This window comes from Vanessa atalanta, chromosome 7 (genome assembly GCF_905147765.1).
Source record: "Vanessa atalanta chromosome 7, ilVanAtal1.2, whole genome shotgun sequence".
NCBI classification, from domain to species: domain Eukaryota; kingdom Metazoa; phylum Arthropoda; class Insecta; order Lepidoptera; family Nymphalidae; genus Vanessa; species Vanessa atalanta.
The window spans coordinates 655,365-673,559 of NC_061877.1; the positions used below are offsets into that span (position 1 = coordinate 655,365).

Here is an 18,195-nt window from a genome sequence, read left to right on the forward strand (position 1 = left end):
CAGCATGTATAAATGATCATTATACATTAAAATTTATTTAGTTATTTTAAGAAAAAATATTAATTTTGGAAACAATGAATTTAAGCATGTGTGAACCCAAATGTCAGACCATCTGCGCGATTACATCTTGAGTACAATAATATCTTAGCGTACTCAAGGCCTTACCCTTCAAATTTCTCGACAAAAAAATATTGAGCTGTGAAGCTGAGAACTCGGGATCTATATCGTTAAAGCCAATATATCAACAAAGCAGTCAACATACTGATACTATATGCGATTTGATTTATTATCTGATTGTCATGTTTTAGAAAACTAGTTAAAATAGTTTTTTTATTAAGTTTAGTTTTACGTTGTGAGTAATTAGGCAATTATTACTTAGACTCTGAGAAAAGTGTTTTTAAAGGGATCATGCTCCGTGCATAGCAACTGCTGGCTGTCTGTGTCTATAATCAATTATACGTTTTTCTTACGAAAATTGGAAAAAGTAGCTTGTTTGGAGATTCGTAGTAAAAAAAAATTAAACTAATGTAACTGTTTAAGGTTTGAGAAATTTCATTTGAAAATAAACAAAAAAATGTATCGAAGGCAATAATTTTAAGCATAAATATTCTCGATGAAAAATATTTAAAAAATTATATTCATTATGAATTGAATAATCAAAGTGAAAAAAAACTTTTACGTGAAAACAGTTCGATGCTCAATATCTATTATCATACAATGGCGGATTGTTTATTTAACAAAATGTATAATTTAATGATAATATCAGTAAATAATACAAGAGAGAATATAAATTTGAAGCCATTGTAAAGTTTTGCCCTAAAAGTTTGGTATTATTTGGGAAAAGGTACAATAAAAAGTTTGTAGACCTTTTAATGTTACTAGAATTTTAGTCTTATCATTGATTCCAAAACTTATTTTAAGTACGACAGATACTAATATAATCTGAATTTGTAAACCTCTCACGTTTGAGAAATCTCGCTTTACGTGAGAATAAATACAGAGCTACTGACTCTGCGACAGATGAGCATTTAAGTCTCTAACATAACAATAATTTGACGCGAAGTCTCTCTTTGATCAAAGGGTTCAGACCATTATCGACAAACCTTGCTAAGTGATAACATACCTACATATAATACATTAAAATTTTTGTACAGAATGTTTATTGCTCGCATAACTGTCTACAGAAAAGTCGGATTAACGTACTATTTAAAAACAAAAAGTAAAATAACAGTTACGTATCTCGAATTTTTCTATAATAAATATCTAGGGATTTATTGAAATTACAGTGATACTGATTATTTTCGCAACATTATTATAAAATTCACAATTTTTTGAGAGACATTTGATAGCGTGTTTATGAAAATAGTGCCTTGTTATAAGCACTTTAGGAGACAATCGCGTCTAAGGTAGCGAGGGGGGCATTTTGATAGAAACAAAGGTCATCAGCGCGACATGTCGCTGAAAATTCACTATCTAGTATTACATAAAAGATTTAATATGTTTGTTATACCTGACTGCCTCCTTGGTCTAGTAGCTTGACATAAGGTCGTAGATCCTGAGGTCCTGGGTTCGAACCACGAAAAAAACTTAGTATCCGCCCGGAGTCTGGAAGTTGGAAGTGTGTACACTCCCTTGTCTCGGAAAGCTCGTAAAATTGGTCGCCTTAATTCGTCGTCGAATTTGCCCTTCCACCAGATTATGAGATTGCACCTGTGCACACAATACTCTGCATTATAATATGTCCTCCGTAGTTGGCTGGTCCTCCATGAGATGACATCTCATTTGACATCCTGTGATATTTCATTTAATTATAATTGTTATCGAATAATCAATAATTTTACTCAATCAATAAAACACAATTTACGGACTCAGGGTCATTTTGGTAAAATGACACTGAATGGCAGTAATAAATAATCAAATAATTAATCGATCGCTCTTTGTTTACGTAATTACATAGTTTGTAATTGCTCTCAACGTGTCACTTGATACGGATTCTGATAATTGTATGTGATTTGGTTAATGATGTTGAGATGCGTATCTCGTTATGAGTATTTTTTTATAAATTTGTACATATTATATGTATTTTATTTGTATAATATCTTCGGACCAATATTAACTTTGAAAATATCAACTATGATTGCGCGCTTCGGATATTGAGGGTTCTAGTTAACCTTGTTCCAAATATTTACCTATAAACAATATTAGCTAGATGATATCTTTAATCCTGGTATAGTTTGATATTCGGGATTGTAATCGATTTGTGTTATTTATTGCACAAGCTATTTAATTTTGTTTCTCCCAATTAGGTATTTATGATAATTTGGGGCACTAATAGTATCTTTAAAAAAAAATACATGTAGCCAAAATAGAATGAGTACTGCGTTTCAGTCATTACCTGAGAATGGCAAAGTCAGGGACTCTTCTGTCTAGGTGGTTTTCAAATTTATGTCTTATTTGAAAATAATTTAAAAACAAATAAATATTGCTGGTAAAGAAGGCTGTGTAAGACAAAGTACTACCATAGTTTTTGTTGGGTTATGATTTATTGTCACTCTTAAGTAAAACTGGAAAATCTGCCCATGTGATTGTTATAGCCATGTAAATTGCCATTGGAAAATAAATTAATTTCTGGGATTCTGAAATGTATAATATTTAAAAAAAAACTTCTTGCAGTAAATGTTCTTTTGATACTTCTTTATTCTACATCATGCCGGCGGTTTTTCCGAATCGATACGCCTTGGGAACCTTCAAGAAAAAAGCGTACTCCTTCCTGAAAGGCCGGAAACGCACCTGCAAGCCCCCCGGTGTTGCAGATGTCCATGGGCGGTGGTAGTCACTTTCCATCTCGTCCAGTCTCCAGCTCGTTTGCCACCTATAACATAAAAAAAACATCAGTTACGTTACTCACTGTTGTTTATATTAACAACTGCGGTGGTGGTGCTGTGATAGGGCTTCTTCAGGAATTCTTACGTGGGCAATGTAGCTTTTGCGACACGCTCTCGTGATGCAAACCCGCTACAAATTTTTCATGTATAAAAATAAATGTCTTCACTTTAATAGGACATTACGTAACTAGGCACATTATGCAACTTTCATTATCGTCTATGAAAAATATATATAAAAAGGTTGTCGTTTCGTATTTGACGAGTTATTTTATTAAAATATTCAAGTGACCATTGAGGTCAACGTATTACTAACCTACTGGTTATGTTTGGGGTTAAACTATTGTTTTACCCTAAACATTAGAGGCGCGAGAGACCAACGCCTTATACTGCCTCTGGGGTCGTGAAATCCAATCAAGGAAACCGTTATTAGGCACATCTACAACACATCACAATAGACCACGTTTTCGTCAATATCAGTCTATATTATATAGAAATTCTCGTCATCAAATAATTTCCATTTAGTGTACATACTGCTGAGCTCAAAGTAAATACGATAATTTCCGTTACATATTAAATAGCACTCTGCTTTAATATAGTGTTGTCTGCGTGAAAAGACGAACTCCAGTTTCTCGTCCCTCATTTAGTTACCAAACAAAATTACGAGATGATCTCGCTTAGCGGAAGTTTTAAACTATTGTGATTTCTTTGGGAAATTTATGAATACTTTGTGGTAGGGCATTTAGAAGCCCAGCTGAGTAGGTAGTTGGTGGCGCATTGGCGACGTAAAGAATGTTTAATATTTCTTACAGGCCCAATGTATATGGGTGGCCTTACTTACCATTATGTGGCCTATATTTGGTAAGGTTTTAGGTAGCCTACGTGCGAAATTTATTCAATTAATATTTAAAACACACACGAACACACACACACTACATTTATAATATATGTTTGACATTGTTCGAAACAAAATGAAAATTCAAGTAGTTTTTTTCTAACACTAATAGTTATTTCACCAAACCGGAATGGAATGTAATCATTATGATTAACCGTTTAGCGCAGTGAGCTGTGAACTGTATTTCGTCACGGTAGTACGAGAAAGCGACCCGTGACGCCCATAGAAGTGGCGGAGAGGAAACCGGGTACCTAGTTGTTTTTAGTAGATATTCCCGTGTACTAGGTCTGTACGCCATGTGGGAGAATGTGGATAACTGGAAAATCGCATTTTTCCAGTGATAATACAGAATTAAAATATATTTTTTTCATACAAATAAGACTAATCCGCAACAAAAAAGCGAGGGAATAATGCAATATTCTTTCATGATTCTGTGAGAGAATGCCAGTTACTTTACTAATCAATAACTCTTAATGATATTCTAATGAATTAAGACCGTGCATAAAGTCAACAACATTTCACATATCTCCCGCGTGCTCTTTTGTAGTTTGCAAATTCGCTATCTTATTTGTATCCCGATTTTATCTACAACGACCGGCGCTATTGTATTTCATTGATTCTTGCCAATATTTGACAAATTATTCTGAGGAATGTGATTGATAAATTATTACAGAGCGCTGTCAGATTGATTCTCCGTATTTCACTCGTCTCAACGGAGCGAAAATGAATTATTTGAGGAACAAATATGTTTAAAGTAGGCAGTAAGCGACATGCGACAGAAGATTAAGGCCTTTCGCGGATAGAAAACGTCGTTGAAAAGACGCTTACGGCAGTCTGCGATTATATCAATCATAAATTATACTTGTATTATAAATAAAATTCATTATAATTTTTTTGACTAAATAATCTTATAGCATTAATATAAAATAAAAATATAATAAATATTTTACTACATCACATACATTACTCGGATCCCAATGTAAGTAGCTAAAGCATTTGTGTTACGGAAAATCAGAAGTAACGACGGTACCACAAACACCCAGACCCAAGACAACATAGAAAACTAATGAACTTTTTCTACATCGACTCGGCTGGAAATCGAATCCGGGACCTCGGAATGGCGTACCCATGAAAACCGGAATATATTATTTGAGATTTTTTAATTTTTGGAATAGCTTAGAACTGGACCGAGCCGCGCAAAATAAAGTTTCAAAGTAATTATGTTACATATCCTAATTTAATTTTTTAAGTCTGTTTTATATTTACATGAACAAATATATGAGGAAAGGCTTATTTTTATAACTATGGGAATTTTATCCTACACCCTACGCCTCGTTTTCCCGCTATAATACAAGAACAGTTCCTTGTGTTACTTCCGTATAAAATTCCACGGGCAACGCACCCCTAGTTCTGTCAGTAGGTACGATAAGCTCGATGGAGACGGTCCTGCGATCGTTGACTAAAGTCACTCGTAAAATGTTTGTGAAATTAATGTGCTTAAATTAAAAAAAGTTATTTTGGTTTTAAAAAATAGTGATACTAGTTATTGTTATTTAAAAGTTGTTAATAGATTTAAACGGTAAGTAATAGTTTTTGTTTTATTCTAATTATTTAGTTTTATTTAATTTCTGAGCGGGAATTATAAACCGATCTGAATACATTTATAAATTTTAAAGAGTATTCATATTAAATTGAAATACGTACTTTACAAATAATTCTATGTTTGAAAAGTTTAATTACAAAAAAAAGTTTTAAGTAATATATGTATTTATACTAATTAACCAGTTTCATAATAATTTGGATAATTATTTCGAATCGCGTCTACCCGCAATAAAAAAAAAAGCAGTTTTTTAACTTAATTATGATTTGGAATAGTAACGAAACAAAATTGTCGTATGATTATTTGAGTGTAAACAAATTAAACTTTAATTGTGCGTCTCTGTTAATTCTGACTCTATGTGGTCATGTCGATCTTACCTCTGAAGTGATTTTAAGCCACCGTGTTTCGAGAACCTTGTTAAACAATCTAATTTTAAGGTAATTATTTGTTTTTATTTTGTATTCTTTTGTTTCTTTTTTTTTTATGCGTTACCTTTATCTGTAGTTATTATATTTATAAATAATAACCACCTATAAAAGAATAGTTTTCAAATAGGAATGTACTTAGTACTAAAGTTAAAATTTGATATTAAAAATTAACGAACTATTTGCGTTACTATAAATACATCTTTGGAAATATTTTACTTAAGCATAAATACCACAAAGTTAATATTTAGATCATTTTATTAATTTTGAAAATAAAATAAATGAAAAATAAATCGTTAACAATGTCAGTTTGGAACACAAACTATAAAAGCAGGCTTTTACGTTCGAATCGATATTTTTATTTTCGATTTCAAGTACCACAAAGATTGTATCAATCATGTTATTACTGAATAACTATACGTATATTAAATTAAATCAATTTCAACAAATCCACTTGTTGTGGGCTTACTCACAAACTAGTAGGAATAAATGAGCCAATAAAACTAGAGGAACAAGGGACATAATATGTCAGTTCTCAGGGTTGGTAGCAGCCGATGTAAGAAATGGTTAATATTTCTTATGGTAACAATGGTCTATAGGCTTTGGTGATCACCTAACACCAGGTGGCCTATAATTCAGTCAACTGAAAAAAAAAAACAATAATATTAAACAATATAACTTTATGCTTCCAATTTAGTTGGGTAGGTTCTGCAAACCCAAATGTACGTACTATTATTAAAATTCAAGTTACGTGATTCAACTCACATAAAAAATATCCTTTATTTAAGTAGGCTAATAGAGGCACTTTTGAATCGTCATGTAACAGAATTAAATTATATGTAAAGCTTTACAGTTTTGCTAGTGGCTCAGAAATAAGATTCTACCAAGAATAACCGATAAGAAATTCAGTAGTTACTTACTCTTTTCCACCATTTCAATTACATAGTTTATGTCAATCAAATACAATTAGAAGAGAAAATATTTTATCCTGCCTGGAATACTTGAAATACTAAGTCTACGGTTCCCTCTATAGAATTTAACATATTACATTAATCTATTGAGTAATTTTCCATAATTATCATTTTTTTTTTGACACGTGATTTAAAAATTACTGTGATCTTATCATAGAAACGAATACCATGAAATACCTAAAAACATTGACTTTGTGAAGTCAAATACTTTTAATCTTCTTGTATATGTATTACAAAGGGAACAAGACGGCTTCTAAGTGTTTAAAGATTATCTTGCTATTGGAAATATATATGTAGACCAAACTAATTTCAAACTTATATACATTCATATACCTACTGGTTTGGTTTGCGGTATAAAACGTGTTAAAATTTTGGGTTCGTAGCTTGTACACTATCATGCCTAGTCTCGATTAAATAAGTTAGAAGTCTAACATAGTTATATAAATATAGTCACGGTAGCATGCGAAAGCGATCCCGTGGCGCCCACCGATGAGACGGAGAGGGTACCGCTGGTTTATTAGTGGGTATTCCGGTGTACCGCTAACATCTTGGACACCAGCGAGTCCCACATACCCCTCACTTCCACGGGGGAAACGCGTAACGCGTTTTTCCAGCGAAAAAAAAAAAGTTATATAAATATAAGCACATATATATAAATATAATTAGAAACAGTTTCTACTATTAGAATATACTTTGTTGTTACGTCATATAGCCACAAAAAACTAACTAGTGTACAAAGAATTTTCAATAAAGAATCGTCGTACATTGGATTAGCGCGCTCAATTTCATCAGCTTTGCAATTTATCAGTATTTAGCCGTTTCAGTCGCTCGAAATTTGGATCAAACAGTTCGTATAGGTATACACATGACCAGTGCCAATACTTTGCCAGCTCAGATATACATATATAGTTAATGATTCGCTGTTAAGCTTGTCACTTGAAGTTATTATTTTTTTTTTTTAAGTTTATAATGAACCATTTTTTTACAAATATAATCTTGACAGCTCCTGCCAAAGTGAGTTTGTCGGTACACAGTGAACTTTAAATTATAATTATTCTAAACAGTTTTATGATATGCAATGTTGTAAAGGTTTACTCATTACAAGATTATATTAACGGATAAAAAGGCGTGGACTTAGTATTTATTTATTTCTAGGCAGGATATATAAAAATGTATTTGATGACCTCCGTGATCGAGTAGCGTGTACACCGGTTTTCATGGGTACGCTACTTCGAGAAAAGTTCATTAGTTTTCTATATTGTCTGGGGTCTGGGTGTTTGTGTTACCGTTACATCTGGTTTTCCATAACACAAGTGCTTTAGCTACTTACATTGGGATCAGAGTAATGTATGTGATGTTGTCCAATATTTATTTATTTATTTAAATGTAATTGTACTCTAAGGTTATACTCTGTAATTAAAATGGTGGAAAAGAGTATCTACTTATCGAGTTTTACATTTAATTTTACACTGCAACACGACCATTCAAAAGTGCTTTTATACTTGTGATTACTTGAATAGGAAACGTTTTGATATTGATTTTATGATTGAAAACTTAGAATTGATTGTACATATAGTAATTTACTTATGTTTTGGTTTCCAACCTGTTAAATTTTGTTACGCATTAACAGCCTGTAAATTTCCCACTGCTGGGCTAAAGCTTCCTCTCCCTTTGAGGAGAAGGTTTGGAGCATATTCCACCACGCTGCTCCAATGCGGGTTGATGGAATGAACATGAGAATTTCGTTGAAATTAGACACATGCAGGTTTCGTCACGATGTTTGATGAATTATAAACACAAATTAAGCACATGAAAATTCAGTGGTGCTTGCCTGGGTTTGAACCCGAAATCATCTGCACGCGTTCTAACCACTGCGCCATCTCGGCTTCTTGCCTGTTATATATATTATTACTTTATTAAGTTCCTTGCATAACTATAAAGGTATAATATAAATTACGAAACGTTAATATCAGATTATTTGTATTGAATAGCGAAAGTAGAAAGAGCTGAATACACGTTTAAACTACAAAGTCAAACGTAGTTCTGAAACGGTAGTGTATGTTTCGACCATTTGCAATTTTCTCAGTAGTGTGTAAACAAACGGAGTCAGATGAGACAGGATGAATGGGGACGAGCTCTTTGAGACACGGGAGTGTCTCATTGTGAGCTTCGCTCCGAACTTCTACTGAGATGGCCAATACACTAATGAAGCAGTTTGCATTATTAATAATATATAATAAATAAAGTTAATTATTAATCTCACGTTTATGATTTCGTATTGTCGTATAATTATCATTAATTTATTATACGTCCTTTATTTAACAACCAGACATATCAATATCAAAGATGAAATCGTTGTGTATATTTTTTCGTATATAATTATTTTTTTTTGTATTTCGACAAAGGCCTCCTCGTTGTGGTCCTCGCTATTTGGAATAAAACATGTTCCATTGGAAGCCATGATGTTTTTTGTCTTCATTTTTCGTCATTTCTAAATGTGTGGCCAGCCCTTTGTCACGAATAAGTATAGTTAAATTATATGTGATAAAGCTTTATGTTGGTTCGTAAAATAATTATAAAACGTCAGTCTCGTGAACAAGACATTTGTAGATAATGTCGAAATATCGAGCTCCACCAAATAAAAATAAAAAACACGGTAAATATCTCGTTTTAAATACTGATAATTATAGAAGCCGTTGTTAGTTTTCACCGATAACGCTTCAAATCATACACCATTGAGTATTGATTCCTTGTGTATTTTTGCCATTTGATTACGCAAAGCGATGTTGTCCCTCTGAATGAAATGTATTAAATAAAATGTATTCCCTCTTAGTTTAAATTACCGTTAAAATAAAAAGTCACTCTCCTTAAAAAAATGCATGGATGATAAAGGTCATTTGTCGGACGAACTAATTTGTGTAGGTTTTGTTGAGACTGAGCTGTCCGAGCAGCGTCATCCAATATTTCAAATACGTTTTCTTTATTTTTTTCGATACCTACATTTACATTTGATGAATATTTATTAACGTTTTGTAATTAATCGTTTTCTATATTGATTTTTTTATTCATATGAGAAGTTATATATACTTTTATATACTATAAGGTTGAACTCACTTGACTGCCTCGTTGCTTTAGTGGCTTAAGTTAAAGACATTGCGTTTTTGCGGAGTCTTGAAGTTAGATGCTTGTGCTCTGCTGTGATTCGAAACCCCTGTAATGAAATCAAATTAAATCAATATATACTATATTGAAGTAGGCTTTTATGAGCACTTTTGAATCGTCATTTAACAAACTATTTAAAGTAAAGCTACCACCGGTTTGGAATGTAGATTCTACCGAGAAGAATCGGCAAGAAACAGTCATGTTAGTTAATTAAATTTTATATGTATGTTATGTCTCCTGCCTGGAAGTCAACAAGCTTTAACTTTACGCTTTTTTATCATCAATATCTTGTATCGAATAATATGCCTTCTTTACCAATGTATTTTTTACAAATGACTTGAATCAATGAAAGTTAAAAATATCTGCGGAATTTTATTATAGAAACGGATACCTTGCCTTAAGAATGATTTATTGACTTTGCGGAGTCGGAAACTTGGCGTTCTAAGCTTATCCTTACTTCTTGTGCACATACAATGATTATCACTGATTTTATCAAAGTGATCAAAGCTACTGTGAATATACATTATATTGTTGTATAACATTGGTAGTGAGCGATAACTCTTTGGTCATGTCGGATATGCTGTCCCTACGGATTACATGAGGTTGAAAGAATCAAGAGTGCACTTATTATTATATACTTTAATACGTCTAGCGTGGTTGGCTAGTCTTCTTAGAGATTAGCCATGGCCGAAATCGATTTTATTAAAACGTTTATTACGAATAATTGTCACAAATTGACTGAATAATATTAAAATATCAAATATATCATTTCCAAATCAAATATTTACAATATATATATATATATATATATATATATAATATAATATAATATATTGTATATTATAAAATATATTGAAAGAAAGCAAATGGAAATTCATAGCAACGAAAACGACAAACTATAATCTAACGCGCGCGAAGGTAATACTCGTCCTTGAGATAAAATAACTTTTTTCTTTCTTTTTATTTAAGACTTTATGAACTGATTTGTTCTTGTTTTGCTTATTTTTTACAAGTTTACTTGTTTACCGCAAAGCGGCAGTACTTGGTATTGTTAGGTTAGAAGGGTTAGTGATAAAGGGTAGCTGTAGGCTCAAAGGACGTTACAGCTTAGTTCCCTAAGTTGGTGGTGCATTGATGATGATTATTAATTCTTGCAGTATCAATGTGTATGGGCAGTGGTGACCACTTAACATCAGGTGCCCGATTTGCTGGACTGCCTATGTACGCGCGAGAGATAAGTGGACTGTAGTTGAGTAAAAAGGGGAGTTGTTACCTCAAAATCTGGGCTCTTACTTTTGACGACACGTTTTTCTTGGGAGCGCTCCTTTGGTCTTCACACAATCGAAGAACACAGCCAAGGGATGGGTGATGCTATAGGAGAGGTATAATAGTCCGTTACACTAGCTAATTTTAAAGCGCGGCGCACTCACAATGCACACGTTACCGTGGCCCACACGAGATGGGAAGTACGTCATACGTCAAAATCATACCACGGACAAAATTATTAACGTTTCCATGTATGCATAAACCTAAATACGCTACGGCCTACCTTTGATTAAGTACATAACTTCACCAGTTCATGCACGGCAGAAAAAAATGAGCTGAAATTTTGCACGCACTTCGTTCTGCGCTGGCAACGATACAATCAATTATATAAAATTAAATTTGTTACTTGACATTTTTTTGTACCGACCGTTAGTTTCGGGATCTGTGCTTTGCGCCAAAAAAAATCGCCTGTTGCTTCAACGCGTGTGAGGTAATAACGTAACAATAAACAAATTAACTTTATCATTTCTAGTGTTAGTTAGAAGGGCAGAGTACGTACGTTACGTAACGTCAAAGTGAAGTATTAAAAGCGAATGCAAATTCTTAGTAGTGGGCGTAGTAATTAATAGACTAACAGACAATCGTAAATAAAATCACATCAACGAATAGAAAGCAGATTAAATTAAAATACAATAACAATCTATACTCGTTCGCCGACATATAATTAAAACAACATAATAATTAATTTTTCAAGGAATAAAGAATAGGCCTTATTAAATTAAACCAACATTTATATTTTATACATATTTAACTATACTTCTCGGCTCTGCGCGGGTAGAATAAGGATTAATTTTTATTTCATTGGTAGGCGGACTGGCTGATGGTAAATCATCACAGCCCATACACATAGGTACTGTAAGAAATAGTAATTCATACATCAATGCCAACCTTAGAAGGTGGATGGGAAGGGCCGAAGATTGGACTCAGTGGCGCGCCTTGGGGAAGGCCAGGGAAGGCCAAAGTCCAACAGTGGACTAAACAGGCTGACCTTGATGCCACCAACCTTGGCCACAATTGTTTTGCCTTTGCCATATAAATCACTATTTCGGAAATCTGAATACGTTTAGACTGTAACAGTGCCAATGTAATTGTTGTTTCGAATTTCCTCCCATTGTTCCGACGAAACCCAAGAAGTAGTCATTATGCAAATATTCAATTTCGTCGGGCGAATGTTCCTAATCGGAACAAGCCATTGTAATTACACGCTCTCACTAGACTTAGATAGAGCAAAACAAGCGACCCTCGCGTGGAAACTTGGTTGATTAACTTCCTTAATGACAATAATAAGTCGAACTATTATTTGTATGTACTGTAACAATACAAAGCAGATTCTGTTCTATTCAATATTATAAATGCGAAAGTATCTCTGTCTGTCTGTCTGATTTCACGATTCACCCTTCCTCCATCTGTGAGTGAAGCTACGGGTAAAATATAAAATCACAATTTTTTTAAAAATAACAGTGTCTATGAGCATTTGTTACCATAAGATGGTCCACTACGCCTACCTAAATAAATTACAAAAGCCTGGACATGCTGGTCCAAAGCCTCCTCTTATCAGGAGAAGGTTTGTAACTTATTCTGCAATGCTGCTCCAATGTGATTTATTATTTTTTCTCACGCATTTAAACTACTGGACCATCTTGTTGTTCAAAAACCGTAGGTGTGTTCAAATTTTACAAGCGGAAGAAGTGAAAATCTTTGTCGAGACGCATTTTATTATTTATTTCAGAGAATTTCAACCGAGAGGATTCTAAAGAAGTTTCACTTCAAATAGAATTTTCAATTTTCTGTTATTTTTACCCCGTAGCATAATATATTCAAGTTCAACGGTACACGGGCTCTGCTCAGTGACGTGAGAGGTCCAAGTATAACTGTATGAAAACTGACCCCTTGGGTTATTATGTTCCGTAATCTTAAGAAAAAAAGTAACGGAGGCATTCATAAAATTGTTTTTTTTTTTTATACTATATTTCTAAAGAACTTGGCAGCTATTTCTTGCATTTTATAAATTTTCTTAGTAAAGTTTAGTAAGAGCCGGTAAATGAAGAATGGGTTGAAACCTTATTCGACTACGCTGCTCTAATACGAACCAGTTATAGATTTACCTGATTTTAAAAAGACATATGTACGTTTCCTTATGATATTTGCCTTCTCCATTGAGTACAAGATACAAAGATAATACAAATAAATTAAGCACATGATTCAAAACTTTATGCCCGGGTTTGAACCACCATCTTTGTTTCCTATATTGTCTTGGGTCTGCTGTGTTTGTGGTACCGTCGCCACTTCTGATTTTCCATAACACAAGTGCTTTAGCTACATTGGGATCAGACTAATGCCTGTGATGTTGTCCAATATTTTATTTATTTATTTATCTTCAATTCAACAAGCAACTGGGTCATAAATTTAAATGATGATTGTAAACGATACATGTAATGTAATGTTACATTTGGGAATTGAGATTTAAAGTAAAAACATTAAACCTCATTTCCGAAAATATCAATTTGGTGCTTAAGCTTTTCTTTCTTTCCACTGACGATACGATTAAGATTAGTTTATCTCATTCTAGTGTACATTATACAATAAAAAAGCGTGGAGAGTGCAGAGAGGAAACCAACGAATACGAAATTCGTTTTGCGGTAAACGATTTTCGTTGTCGGATTTGTCCTTCATCGGGTTAAAATATGAGAAAAGAGTGTCCTTGTTGGTGCATGTACTTGAGCACTATTATATGCTATATAGTTGACTCTGTCTCAAGATTGACAATCGTAGATCAAATCAATCAGAAGAACAACATTATCTTTCTATTTATAAAGCGTGGACTTGGTATTTATTGACTTATAGATATATATTATAACATAAAAATAATATTGTTGTTTACTTACATACTCTGTAATTAAAACTCTGTAGTGAAAAATAACTACTGAGTTTCTTGTTGGTTCTTCTCGGTATACTGTACTTTCCGAATCGGTAGTATTCAACACTGTGAGATGACAATTCAAAAGTGCCTTTTTGAGCCTTTTTGATTGTGAAGACATTCATGTTCGTTGTGCGAATAATTAATACTCCATAACGCTAAAGCATTGAACTGTTATGCAAAGGTATCGATCGTATTATAAACGTTTTGTCGCATTGGTTATTTATGTAAATAACTAGTTGGTTTACTAGACTGCGTATTACTATCGACCAATATTGCCAATGATATTTCGTTTGACATTGTTATCGACCAATCATAATCAAACAGTCAAATATTATCCTTCAAATGAATTGTAATTATCATTAAGCAATCATTTTTTCTTTCATCTTCAGGATTAATATCTGGTAATAAGTTTATCATTACATATAATATGTGAGTGTCTGTTTCGTATAATATCAGTTTATTCAGTCAAGAATTATTATGTTATGTTGCTTAGTTTGTGGAAGGAATTTATCCAAGCCCGTCTGGGTAGGTATCAATCACCATTCATTATATTACATGTATTGCATTATAGTATTTTGGACAGACTTTTTTTAAGTTATCACTTCCGTCGGGCGTTCCGAGACGCGCACGTATTTTTATTTTCGTTATATTTGTCCGTTATCAATTCAAAACAATGTTGATAATCATAGAATGTGATCCAGGTTTTTTGTTAACCCTTCGTATTTCATAATTTCCGTCACGGAAGGTACTCTCAGTCTTCCTCTCAAATCCATATATCACTCTGAGCACTTACTCCTATGTTGAATACATTCAGCATTCAAATGTCAACGTATTAAAAGCCCAGCACTCCGAACTAGACACGATAACAGGTCGGGTCTGTTCCTTCGGGTTCTTTTCGGTAAAATCTACATTTCGAACCATTAGTAGCTTTACATTTAATTCTATACTATGTCACATGGCGATTCAATGGTTCTTTTATGGGCGTACTTAAATAGAAATTTGTTTTTGATTTATTCAAGATTTTTAATAAACTGTTATACGTTTCTGGTGACCCCGGAGTTGGCACTTACTAAGTTTGAAGGCAGCCTAGTGGTTCAGAGAGGTAATAGTGCCAGAGTCCTCGGCAAAATATCACATAACATAATTTTGGACTACGTGTTATTCTACAATTTGTCTATCATGTCCATATCATTGTATTGTATCATTTATTTTGTTAATTGTAATAATTTAAATCAGTTCATTAAAATTTAGATACACTTTCATATTTAGTAATAATTAATCGTAATATAATTAAAAATATATATATATAAATGTACTTTGAATTAAAAATATAATATAATAAAATATTCTGTAATATTAATACTGCCTTAATATATACAATTCTTATGTTAATAAATAAAATATTCCTGGAATGGTTTTAAACGTGGAGCAGCAAATAAAAAAACACGTTTTGAAATTCGAACACCGACCGAAACCTTCTACGTAATTGGTTTCCGGCTACAAGTATCTCTTAGCCTTTTGTATTACAAAAATAATGTTACGGAAGAAGGCATTTTATCTTTTCCACGTTAAAGTTAATATTACGAAAATAGTATATATTAATAAAAAGTCCATCCTTAAAAGAACAGAATGTCAAGTTTATCGCAGGTGAAAGAAAATGAGGTGTTACATTATTATGTTAATGTTGGTAGAAGTTAATCAACAATATACGCCAACTATTAAATAACACTCGATTTTAATAATTGGCAATTTATTAATAATTTTTGTTTTTTTTTTTTTTCAGGTACTTGGAACCCAATGCGAAATATCTTTACGTCAATATCGCGAAGAGCGAAGAATATAAATACTTTATAAAACTTCAGTTAAAATGTATATATATTAGTATAAAGAAAGAAAGAAAAAATACTTTACAAGATATTTAAGTAAATTCGCTGAAAGCGTTTTTTGATGAGAAAAAAAGTGAGACGGAACATAATTATGTGAAATACTGTGTATGTGCGTTAAAAGTTTTTACATAAAACGATAATAATGGTTATAAGGACATATGTGTGCGTGTTAATGTAACCTGATAAAAAAACAGAAAACAGTGAATTATTAATATGGAGGGCGTTGAGGTAATTTAACCATTCATAATAAACTTATTACTTACGACTTTTTTACAACAACTCGGTGTTTACATGTTTCGTATTAACTATCTATAATATATTGATACAGAAAAGCTTATGTACTGGATCGATTTCAACGGATTTTATTTAATGATAATAAAGAGGGCTATTCGCGCAATCTATAACCTGGGAGCCAAGGAATCTTTGAGGTATAAATTTAAAGAAATTAAGATATTGACTGTTGCTTCTCAATATATATTCTGTAATGTTTTGTATGTACGGAAAAATATTAATGTTTTTATGAGAAAATGTGATTCTCATAACGTTGGTACAAGGAACAAACACAATCTTGTTACTCCTGTTACTCGACTGCATAGAGTCAGTAACTCTTTTGTGGGGCAATGTATACGCTTCTACAACAGGATCCCAGAAAGCGTTCAAAATGCTTCTGTTGCGAAATTTAAAAAAAATTGTTAAGGAACGCTTGTGTGCGAAAGGTTACTATACAATTAGTGAGTTTATGTTTGATAGCACACCTTGGGAATGAAACGATCGCCTCCTGGCTGTTTCTACTCATATACAATTATGTATATAATTAATTTGACGTAAAAAAAAAAAAGTTCTTCTCAGGTCAGGGTGTTTTCTTTTTCCGAACCGGTGGTAGTGTTTAACTTGACACTCAATAAGAAAGTGTAATACTTCTATATTGAATAAAGGAATTTGAGTTTGAGTTTGATAAAGATACTAATCGACCACCTGATGGTAAGTGGTCACCGCCGCCCATAGACAATGGCGTTGGTTAATAAACCATTCCTTACATCACCAATGCGCCACCAACCTTGAGAACTAAGAAGTTAGGTCCTTTGTGCCTGTAGTTACACTGGCTCACTCATCCTTCGAACCGGAACGTAACAGTACTGAGTGCTGATGCTTGGCGGTAGAGTATCAGACGAGCTTGCATTAAGTCCTTCCAAGAAATTTGTTTTATTCACTGTATTTATAGGACCTGTAAATACAGTGTATATTTTGTATAACGTGTATCTCCATATTTTGTGAGATCGGTATTTGTTATTGGATCTAGAATACTATCGTATGAGTGAACTCATTCAACAACTACATATGTATTTGTAAACAAAACAACACAGATACGATAAAATGAACTGCACGCGCTGTGTAGTGTAGTGTGTCTGTAGCTTTAGGTTATTGCTGGAAGGGTCGTTTGGGTAAAGGGTTTGTATAAAGTTAAATAGCTTTTAAAGTTCCGCAATAGTGAACTTATGTCACTAAAATATAGGAAGCAATGTATGCTTGTAAAATGATCCAAGAAAACTTTCAAAATTTTCATATCAAAATTAATAATTATATAGTGACTTATAAAAAGTAAATGGTAGATGAAAGAATTAGTCATCAAATTGCTGTCAGCGTTATGCTTCACTGGTATTGCATATATAGTTCAGTGGCCAGTGGAGTTATTCTGTAAGAAAAAACTCGAATGTCACCATAAAAAACGAGCGGGTAATATCAAAATGTAACATTTGCAATACAATAGTTAAATCATTTCTAAGATACGCGTGTTAAAATTCCGTATTACCGCAAGTCGGTTGTCAAAATTCCACGAGTGAGATACGAAGTGAATTCTTACAGAATCGCATTACAGGACGCCAATTTTACACTATAAATAAGTAGAAATGGCCCTCAGTTCCGATAAAGCTGAGTTTTATTTTTGTGAGAAATAGTCTAGGTTGGATCGAATAAGAACCGGGAACATGTCATAGCCGATAGGTATATATTAGTACAATTGGCCCCTGGTGTTACAATGGTTTACGGGTCGCCAATGTAAAAAGTCATAGGATTGAATCTGACCAATTGGGTCAGTGTTGCCCCCACTCCTGGGGCAAGCTTTAAGCTT

General features: G+C 33.1%; 1 protein-coding gene across 3 annotated transcripts in view; it reads left to right on the top strand.

Annotated features, from left to right (window-relative positions):
* The first annotated feature begins 5,257 nt into the window (after nucleotides 1-5,257).
* The window catches only part of LOC125065258 (tachykinin-like peptides receptor 86C), an 84,735-nt gene continuing 71,797 nt past the window's right edge, over nucleotides 5,258-18,195 (top strand). For 2 of the 3 annotated variants that reach the window (XM_047672776.1, XM_047672774.1), the window contains exons 1-2: nucleotides 5,258-5,356; nucleotides 15,965-16,295. In XM_047672776.1, the coding sequence (XP_047528732.1) occupies nucleotides 16,281-16,295 (15 nt within the window). In that variant the 5' untranslated portion in view covers nucleotides 5,258-5,356; nucleotides 15,965-16,280. The remainder of the gene's footprint in view (nucleotides 5,357-15,964; nucleotides 16,296-18,195) is intronic. The other variant, XM_047672775.1, reaches the window with a different exon arrangement.